A 10236-nucleotide genomic window follows, 5' to 3' on the forward strand; every position below is an offset into this window, starting at 1 on the left:
TTTTTTTTTTTTTTTTTATCACCAGATGTTGGCAAAATACATTTTTAAGGCATGTCACATGGAGCAGCCTGGAAAATATCATCCACGCCCATGACTTCCAACTTGAGCCTATATACTGCTGAGTCCCAACTATGCTTCTCCTGAACTCCAGAAGATTGTATGCACTCTTTCCCAGTGATCTCATCTATTCCCAGAGTTTCAATTATCATCTAATATGCTGATAGTGTCCAAGTATGTATCTCCAGCCCTGATTTCTTTGCTTCCAAGATCCAAAATACAGCCTCATCTACCTAGCAGACATTTCTTCCTCCAAGAGCACAGGACCCCTCAATATCTTTCCCTTTAAAAATATGTTTCTCAATGCAAATTAAACTAGTACAACCACTATGGAAAACTGTTTGGAGGTTCCTCAAACTGCTAAAAATATGTTTCGCTTATACTTCACTCACTTATTCAACAAATATTTACTGAGCCATGTGTGTGCCATACCCCACTACCCAGGAAATGTTCCAGATTCATCCTTCTGTCCTCACATCCAGTCACCAAATTACATCAACTCTACTTCCTCTATTCTCTCACCTCTATTCTCTCAACTTTATCTTTTATTCTCTTTCCTACCCACTGTTTCACCTCATTCACTGAAGCTCCCCACTACCACTTACTCCCCTGTCATCCTCCATACTGAATAATGTTCAGCAATTTCTCTTCTTAAAATGTTTTCATGACTTTTCACCAGCCTTGGATACAAACCAAGGAAACCCCTCAACACATCCTGCCTACTTTTCTAGTCCTTTTCTCCACTTCCCCCACGTCTGTGTTCCAAACGATCAACTATCCTAGTCCAACAAATGTGTCATTTTGTCTCTTAACTCTATACCTTCGCCCATACTTTACACTCCAGCAACTAGGCCACAGCTCAACAGTCCCCTGGAACCCCGGGGTGCCCACCTCCATGGTGGCTCTCACTATGCTGCCCTGACTTCCAGTCTCCTTTCTCTGGCTCCTTCCCCAGGCAGTGTTTTTATCTTACTCATCAGCTCCTAGCTCAGTACCTGGCATAAAACCAATGTTCAATAAATGTGGCTGAAGTAAAGAATAAATGAAAAAACATTTAAATATTTATGCAGAGAGAATAAAGTTCATTACTAGTAGGTGAGTTTTCTGAGAATTTCTTTTTTCCAAAATAGGTAAATATAGTCCCAATACAATCACTCCATGAGCCCCAACTGGAAAGCACCTCTTGGGTCACATTCCCCTTTCAATGGAGATCAACACACAAAACAGCCAGGGCTAGTAGTTCTCCAAAATGAGCCAAATGTACAGTGTGGGTTGACCGTCACTACTTTAAGAAGGATCACATAGCTGTATTTGGGGAGATGATGGGATTTGAGAAATGAGCAGTAGCTCCTTATCAGTGCCAATTAACTCTGCAACAATCTGGGACCAATCCAACTGAAAATAGTTTACACCCACTCGGCAAAGCTGTTCCTGTAGCTCTTCTCAGGGCACATTAGGCTGGTTCTCTGCAGGACTAAGGCCATGCACAGATATAGGGATATTATACGGATATTTGTGCATGAGTGTACAAGCATGTGATTGGAGGAGGAAACCACGTATTTCAGTATAACTCAGAACCTGTAACCTTGCTGTGCCTTTATGAGTGGCTGCATTGTTTATATGTAAGATACATGAAAGAAGGGCTTTCATGACCCAGACTTAAGGTATGACTGAGAAAGACCACCCACTGCTACAAGTAACAAAATCTTTCAAACAGTTTAAATAACACATAATTAATTGTTGCTAGCAAAATAACAACTATCTATTTATATATGCATTGTATATATAGATTTTTAAAAAATACTCAAACATCACATTTAGATAAACCTGCACTTAAGAATTTCTCCTGTCACTTCCTCCTCAAGCTTTGGTTTCAAAAGAGAGACAACATGGTTCCCAGAGTCACAAAGAATCAATAGATACACTTCAATTCCACCACCCTTTCCTCAGTCTCTGCTGCAGATCGACTTAGACAATGATTCATGCAGAGAATTAGTTGTCCTCCAGCTATAAACCATATCCTCGGGTCTCACTTACAGTGATCAAGTTCTCTGTGCTATGTCTTTATGTGTTTATCCTAAATTCATTCCAACCTTTATTAGTAATTCTGTACAAGACACTCTACTCACCACTCTGGAGGAGATCATGATGGCTCAAACATGGCTCCTGGATTCACTGAGCAGAGGGTCTGGCAGGGACTATGAATAAGTTCTGCACTTCAAAAACCATGAAGGCTAAGTGCACAGAAATGTAGGTAAGGTATTTCTGGGAGCCAAATGCAATTGGGGCACATCTTTGTATTACCTCTGCCTACACGCAAATTTCCATACTTACTTGAATATGTGTGTGTGTGTGTGTGTGTGTGTGTGTCTCCATCATGCTAACTCTTCACTCTAGTTCCCTTCTCCTCATTCACCTAAACCAAAATTTGACAAAGAATAATGGATAATCCCAGGATGCTGTGGTACATGCTATACGCACCAACACCAAGAGTTTGGGCCAGAGGGAGCACAATCAAGGAGGGCAATAAGCAAGTAAAATTCTGATCAATTTTACAAGTAAATATCATCCTTTACTTTTTTACCCTCTTTCCCTGGGCCTCTGTCTGAAAGCATGCCCAAGGGGTCATACTGTCCAACCAACTGAGTTTTCTCAGCTGACTTTAAAAGTTTGCCCTAATGCATGCAGGAATTAAGAGAATTCCCATGAGGCCGTTTATCCTACTCCAATAAAATCTCCACAATTGAAAATCCCCTTTGGATGTGTCCTTTTAATGTACATTTATGAGGCTAGATGCTATAGGTAAGAAACACCAAATGCTGAGGGGAAACACTTGCATGCTTTCAGTGTCTGTGTCTGTTTCTGCCTGTTGCTGTAACTGACCCGAAGCTGCATTATTTTCATAAATCTAAGTACCATAAATCTGTAAGGTAAAGACAAAATGTGTATTTACACAGATGTGGAGATATTTATCATTAAATTACTTAGAATGGTCTTGTAAACAAGCACAAAATACTTACCTCTTAAGATTTGGCTAGTCTACTTCATCCAAGGAATTATAGTGTACACAAATGAATTAAACCATTGTCCTTTGTCACTTACCTACAGACAACAAATGGATTTTTGACCTGAAAAAGTATTTATTTATTAAAAAAAAAACAACAAGAAAAACTTTAGCATGGTGGTACAAAGTGAATCAACTACTTACATATTCATTTTATGGAAATTTCATATCAGTATAGTTCTAACTCCATTCACTTAGTTTACAAGTATTTATTGGCTATCTCTGAGGTGTACTACACACACTGCAAACACTGGGAGTACAGATAAACAAGATACAGATCCTAACCTCCGTGAGAGCCCAGCCTAGCAGGGGAGACACATATAATTATGAACACATACATTAAAATGCCACAATCAGGAGCTCCAATTTTCCACTAATAAACTGATTTTCAAAAGACAGACTGATAAATGTCACTTAAAATTCTACTCTGAGATTTTTTCTTGTTCTGGATTTTTAGGAAATAAACACATTTTATTGTGTGACTTTTTAGGAAAAACAGACTAGCCTCCAAGTCATCACTTGTGAGAAATGTGCCTCTTCTGACTTCAGGTAGCATGGACAGAATACCATGGGTGGGGATTTCTTTTATAATGACTTAAACAGCCCTGCCCTTCTTATTGCCACTTCCACTTGTATTTATCTCCCTCCTTATCAATATCCCTCCTTATCAATTATTTATCAATATAAGCCTATTAAGTATACTTCAAAGAGCTTAGTAGATTTATTAATCTAGCATAGCAATACAATTTCAGATACTAGAAGTAATTAACTCCTTTGGAACCCTAGCGATGCCGTTCAGTCCTAATGCTGAGTTCATTCCACTCATGAGGAAAAATACAAACTCAAATGAGGCTGTATGCAATGACACAAAAAGAGGCAAATGTGAAAATGCCTTTCTTGGTAATCAGCCTGGATTCCTTTTGGTTGAAATAGGACAAGGAAATATTTCTAACAATTAGCACTGGAATAACCAATCTTTAATTGGCCTAATCTGAAATACAGAATGAAACAAACCTTTGTCTATGCAATAAGGTGTTCAAGTGAGACTGTACCGATCCAGTGAAACATCTTCCGTTCACATACAGCATTTCAAAATATGCATTGTCTCTGCTGATAAGCCACCTTCGCCTGCTTTCTGAGTCAAGTTCCCCTGTCGTTTATATCTCAGAAGGTAAACCCCCATTACTTAAGCTGTCTCCAAAAGCCAGCCTGGGGCCCATGGCTTGGATTCTATTTTCTGATGCTCATTTCTTAATGGAGGGTTGGGTATCCTATTTCAGGCAAGACAATTTGCTAAATATGGGCAGATGAGTGGGGGGGGGTGTTCTGCCCACAATTTCCATTAGACCCTAAATTACCAAAAACATCAAACCTGTTTACAAACTTGGCTAGGTTCTGAATAAATGCTGGCACACCCAGTAGGGTTTCTCAAATGGAGCCAGTACACAGCTTCTGACCCCAGGCGATAGAAACCTGTGCAGTACCTCAACGGGTATATGCATGTGCCATGTGTCATACTCAACTCCCGAGTACGGTAATGTCAACATCAGTGAGAAAGGTCTAGTTGTTATTAAATCAAAGAGAGTTTCATTTAAGAGACATCCTACAATTCAATAATTGCTGCTCTTTAATGATACTAAGTCAGTCATAGCAAGGTTGCTAATTTCAGTTTGTTCTTTGCATACTCACCATTAATAAACCCTGCCTGGTGATAAGAGCCATCTGCTAATTGAGTGAGGCCGAATCTGTCTCCAGTCAAAATATATGGAGCCAGTAAAGGTGGTCCTCACGCCTCAATAATGTGCCATAACAATTTGGACTTTGGCTCTTAAAAGTAAGATGACATGTAGCTTATGAAAGTATTCGAGAGTTCATAGAGAATACATAATGATCTACACATTGTACTATATTCAATTATTTACTAAATGCCCTACAGTGTTTGGAACATGGTGCACAAGCTGCGCCAAATGCAGTGCTTTCCCTTTAAGAAGCTTATAATCTAAAACATACAAATAACCATATGCAGAAAAAAGCTAGAGATCAGAGTAAAAGGAAGCATTCACAAAAATGTACAAATTCAGCATGCCAGAACTTTTCAGTTGAGCAATATGATCCCCAGTGAAATTCTTTCCAAATGATGTATCGTGTGCACGAGTTATAAGTGATTATCTTCAATTTTCTTAGAAATGAGTAATAAGATACCTCCTAAGACCCATGGTTTTGTATATACATCAAACACTAAAGCTGGCGTGGTCATCGATGGCTGCCATTTAAGAAGAAAACATATTTTCTGTCTTGTCTCATAGCAGATAAATCCAGGTATCTTTCTCCCAGGTTGGTAATAAACAGCCCTTTACTAGCCCTTTTCAATGTTCTAGCAAACATTGTACCTCTAAAGATGGAAGTAGCAGAATGCTGAAATATATCGCATCAAAATATTCAATACAACCTACCAACCCCTACGGAAGTGAGAGAGAAAAAAAAAACTGCAAAACTGACACCATCGGCATCACCAGCATCCTTCACAATCTTCCTATGTATGCCTGTATATTGTAACGCCTACGAACTGAATTTGCTCCAAGAATTAAGAAAACTCTTCTTAAGATGGCGGCCCTATTAAGAGACTTCGCCCTATCTCCCACTTCATCTCTTCAGTTCTTTTCCTTTACCCAGGCTGGCTATTGTGACCATTTCAGCCAATTTCCTGGAGGTATTTTCTAGCCCTTTTCACCCTATTTAATCCTACATGTTTCCTGAGAAGCCTGTTTACTTGTACGCTCCCCCGCCAGACTGTGAGCGCCTTGACAAAAGGGACTGTGTGTTACTACTCCACGCTACACCCCCAGCACCTAACAGAGCCTGCCAAGGAGTATGCAATCGTGGACTTCTTTTGGGTCAGGGTGCACCACCAACTGCCAGCTGTCTCCTCAATCAGATTGATACTTCCTTCCCTTGAAACACATCTTGGTACCAATCATCAGGATTAGCAGAACAAATGGATGGAGACCACATTTGAAAGAATTCTCCACACAGTTCCAAGCTCACACACCGTAATGTAACTTGTTCAAAGTTTAAACAAATCACCTACTCACCCAAATGTCAGAAGAGAGAACCCCCCTGCTCCACACACATGCACACACACACCCCTCATTTCTTATTCTCTCTGCTGACATTAGGACCCCTAACTGCTTCAAACTAATTGGGGAACCACAGCTGGCAACCCAGATCCGGTTGCTAGTTCTCACACTTTTAAAACAATAAGAACCAAACTCACTCTCACTCTCTCACTCTCTCTCTCTCTCTTTCAAGAATGGGGATTTCTATCTGAGGTTGTTTCATCTATTTTGAGAAACTCCAAGTCAATTTTGGCTCTTCAAGGCCTTTCCCCATAAGGGTATTTGGCCTTCTGGATTGGTTCTCGCACTTTCTAAGGCCCGCTAAGGCAAGATTCCTCAATCATTTGGGAGTTGCAACACTACCAAGGTTTGTTTGATTTTCTCATTCCTACCCTTCCCGTTTACCACCCCCCTCCAAAAGTGGTGCATGGCATTCATAAAGTGAATTACACTTGATTTTTGTTTAGAGGAATTTTTTTTCAGACTTCTGTAACATTCCCTTGAGACAATTGGAAACATCACTGTCTGATTACTAGCTCACTTTTCTTGCCTAAAATTGTATCCATTCTTGATTGCGCCTGTGGGTAGGTTAAGCAAAACAAAATAAACATCTAGACTTATGAGCTCATTGGCTTTTTTCTGAATTTTTCTAAATTAAATAAGGGCAAAAGAGCTGCACTGAAAGTCAGTTATATGGATTTTTCTGCCAAATGCTAACTCTGTGTGCCTGGTTTCCATCTGTGGTGCTTTCCAAGTTACAAATCCTTTTTTTTTTTAAGGGTTTGGGTGGGGGGAGAGTGGGGTATGAAGAGATCTATGGATTGGGGGACATGCTATTTAGAATTGTTATCCTTTGCCATTGAACACTATAAAGAAATGAGATTGTAAGGCTTTAGATCAGCTTTGTGGAAGTCTAGTGTAGTCCTTCAGCACCAGTGATTTATTTTTTAGGCTGGCTGATTCCAAATGCCATTTAGTCTCATCCATATTAGCATACGAAATGTACCTTAACCATTCTAACCAATTCTGCAAATGGTCGAAGTTAACAGTCAATCTCAAATGCGCCCCCTAAGTGAAACAGGACATTCTTGAGGACTTCTCCTTCCTGTGATCAACTCTTATTTTATCTGGGACAAGGAAGCTTAATGCAGTTAACACAGTGAAGCAGGCAAACTGAACATGGCTTAAAATATAGACAGGGGAAAAAGTCAAGCGGTCAGCCTGATGGTTCATAACTATCAAATAATTTGCAGCTCTCTTTCAATTTTCAACCACTGATCGACAGCAGCAAATTACACATTTATTCACTTTGAAATTATGCGCTTGCCATTGTATTTAGTCTGCCATTATCCCCTCTTCTCTGAAATACTGATAAGCTCTTTCCACACATGGCCATTAGGATTTTCACCGTGTTTGCCATATCTACAGTGACCATATTGTCCCAACCGAAATTCAGGACACATGGATTCACGCCAGGACAGAGTACTAGAAATCCACACTGCCCCATATAATTCGGGAGAGATGGCGCCTGCCTGGGTAGCACCGTCAGAACAGTGCCTGCCATGCAGAAGGTGCTCACCACCCTGTACACCGCGTGCTGGGTGTGTGCTGGGAAAATAGAAGTACATTAGGAAATGTTACTTTTATATGGGGACAACCCTTGGAAAGGGATGTCTCCTCTGGCATTCGGAAAAACTAGAGAGAACCAAAAAATCTCCATTACAAGTCCCTGTTCTCTATACTATGGCCATTCCTAGGCCCGGAGTAAGGGAGCTGGGAGGGAAAGAGAAAGTGGGGGAGGGAGAGAGCCCAAGCCAAACCTCATACACACAGTGTGTGGGCCTCCCAATACTTTTCTACAGATGCTGCAAGGAGGCAGACAGCCAGAGAGCAGGGGGTGGGGGAGGGAGGGCTAGCGCCGGCAGGAGTGTGTGTAGAGGGGGGTTGCTAAATGACTATCTGCTTTCCCTCTGGCCTTTTTCTTCTTTTCAGCACAACCTTTACTCCCTGGCTTCAAGTAAGCCAAATGTGGCCCTCACCCCAGACCCATTCATCTTGGAAAGGGGGGGCCTCATCCTGTGAGGACCAATTTTTACATTATCCACAAAAGCATGTTCTCTGGCCTTAGCAATCTAATTACCATGGCACTTCGAGGGGAGGGAGATTCGCCTGTTGTTTCAGCACTGTGGAACTGATTCATAGGTTGCCCCTTACAGCTCATGCACACGCCCACGTGGTACGTTATTAACACTTAACAGTGGAAGAGGTAGTTCTACCCTCCCCGAGTGGGAAACCCTGCAAAGCAATATTTAACGTAACAGCAAATGTATTTCAGGCACCCAAAAGGGTGACCAATTACCTTTGCAACTAAACAGCAGGCTCGTTCGGCTCTTTTTATCCACCTAAAGAAAAGGCCCAGGGCACGCTGGCTGCCTAGGTAACCTCCCGCTAGTGAACGCTCGCTGGCAGCGCCCACAGGGCGCGCATCGCGTTCGCAACTTGGTCCAACCCTCAGGTCCGCCTCCCTGACTTGCACAGAGCCACGAGCCAAGTTTGGGCCGGGGCTGCTCCCCGATCCCTCGGGAGTGAAGAGCAAGCGGGACAGGCGCCTCGGTTGAACGCGTGGGTGGGGAAGAGACCCCGGCGGCCACAAACATCTCACGGTTTGTGAATACCGCCGGCCGTTTCTTTCGAGCGCACCTCTGAAAAAATTAACCTGTTTGAAACCAACTCTTCTTGCCCGCACCGCGGGTGCATCAACTTGTCGGGGTTGGAGTCTAATGCAGGCTTTTAGGAGTCCGAACGCCGAACTATCGCACCAGGTCATTAATATTCATCTGTTGACAGCGACAGCCCTCGGCTAAGGTTAAAATCTGCCCTTACAACGCGATCCGAGTGTGCAGAACAAAAGGCAGGCGTTCAGAAACTTTCCTCAACCTAAAACGGTCTCCCCTCCGGGGTCCAGCCTGTCAAGAAGGCAGACGAATTGGAGAGGGGGAGGAGTTAAATCGTCTTTGGACCCCTGCTCCCCCGCCAGCCGCACCGCTGGCCGACCTAGAAAGGGGACGCTCTTCTGCAGGAAAGGGTTCATTGCTCCTCATGCGGGGGCCCTCTTGCTCCAAAGTTTCCCTCGGCGTATCTTCCCCTGCCCCTGTGGATTCGCAGACCTGGCCTCAACTTTGCCTGCTCTTGGGCCCGTGAGCCTCCGGAGCCCAGGCTGCGAAAAGGAGGGCGTGGGGGGCGGGTTGGGGGAAGAGGGCCAGCGCCGCGCTCCAGACAAGGCTGACATTCTGGCACGTCCGTGTGAGTGAGGGTGGCAAATTCCCTAGGCACCAGCTCGAGGCTGGGGTGCCGGTGGGCCGAGGCCCCGGGAATAAGCTCCCACCTTCCCGCCGTCCCCCCAAAATGGGCGCTGGCGAGAAGGCCATCCCCGCCTTTCCTTCCACTCGCACCTTCCCAGACAGCAGAGCGAGCCTGCCTGGCGGCAGACCCAGGCCCCCCGCCCTTCCCGCGCCCCTCCCTCAGGGGAGCCAGCCGGCTGCGGGCACCCGACCACTCCCAGGTGCCGGGCTGCAGGGCGCAATAGCCACCGCGGCCCCGCCGGGCGAGCGCGCCCGGGTGCGGTCACCCCGCGCCTCGGCCCCGAACCCGGCGCGGGGAACGCGCGAGGGACTCCTCCTCACCTGGCACGGGGGTTTCTGGGACCCACTTGAGTCCGGGCTGCAGTCTCTGGAAGAAGGAGCGGACCTGGTGACAGGTGGCGTCCGGCGGCGGCGGCGGGGGCTGCGCCCGTCCCAGGCAGTCCAAGCTGAGCAGCATCGCCACCACCAAGCACGCGGTGCGCACGGTCCCGGCCATCCTGCCGGGCGGAGAGCGAGGGGAGCGCGGGAGAGTGGCAGCGGGGGCGAGAGCCGTCCCGAGACTCGGAAAGCCTGGCAGGGTCCGGGAGGAGCCGGAGACACGCCGCTACCCAACCGCCGCAAAAGTTTCCTCGCAGCT

General features: G+C 44.8%; 1 protein-coding gene across 1 annotated transcript in view; it reads right to left on the minus strand.

The window, feature by feature from the left end:
* The window catches only part of GPC3 (glypican 3), a 354530-nt gene extending 344294 nt beyond the window's left edge, over positions 1-10236 (minus strand). Inside the window, exon 1 of the mRNA XM_004685819.1 lies at positions 9921-10236. Within this exon, the coding sequence (XP_004685876.1) occupies positions 9921-10095 (175 nt within the window). The 5' untranslated portion in view covers positions 10096-10236. The remainder of the gene's footprint in view (positions 1-9920) is intronic.

Source organism: Condylura cristata, unplaced genomic scaffold (genome assembly GCF_000260355.1).
Source record: "Condylura cristata isolate star-nosed mole 26May11 unplaced genomic scaffold, ConCri1.0 scaffold00019, whole genome shotgun sequence".
NCBI classification, from domain to species: Eukaryota; Metazoa; Chordata; class Mammalia; order Eulipotyphla; family Talpidae; genus Condylura; species Condylura cristata.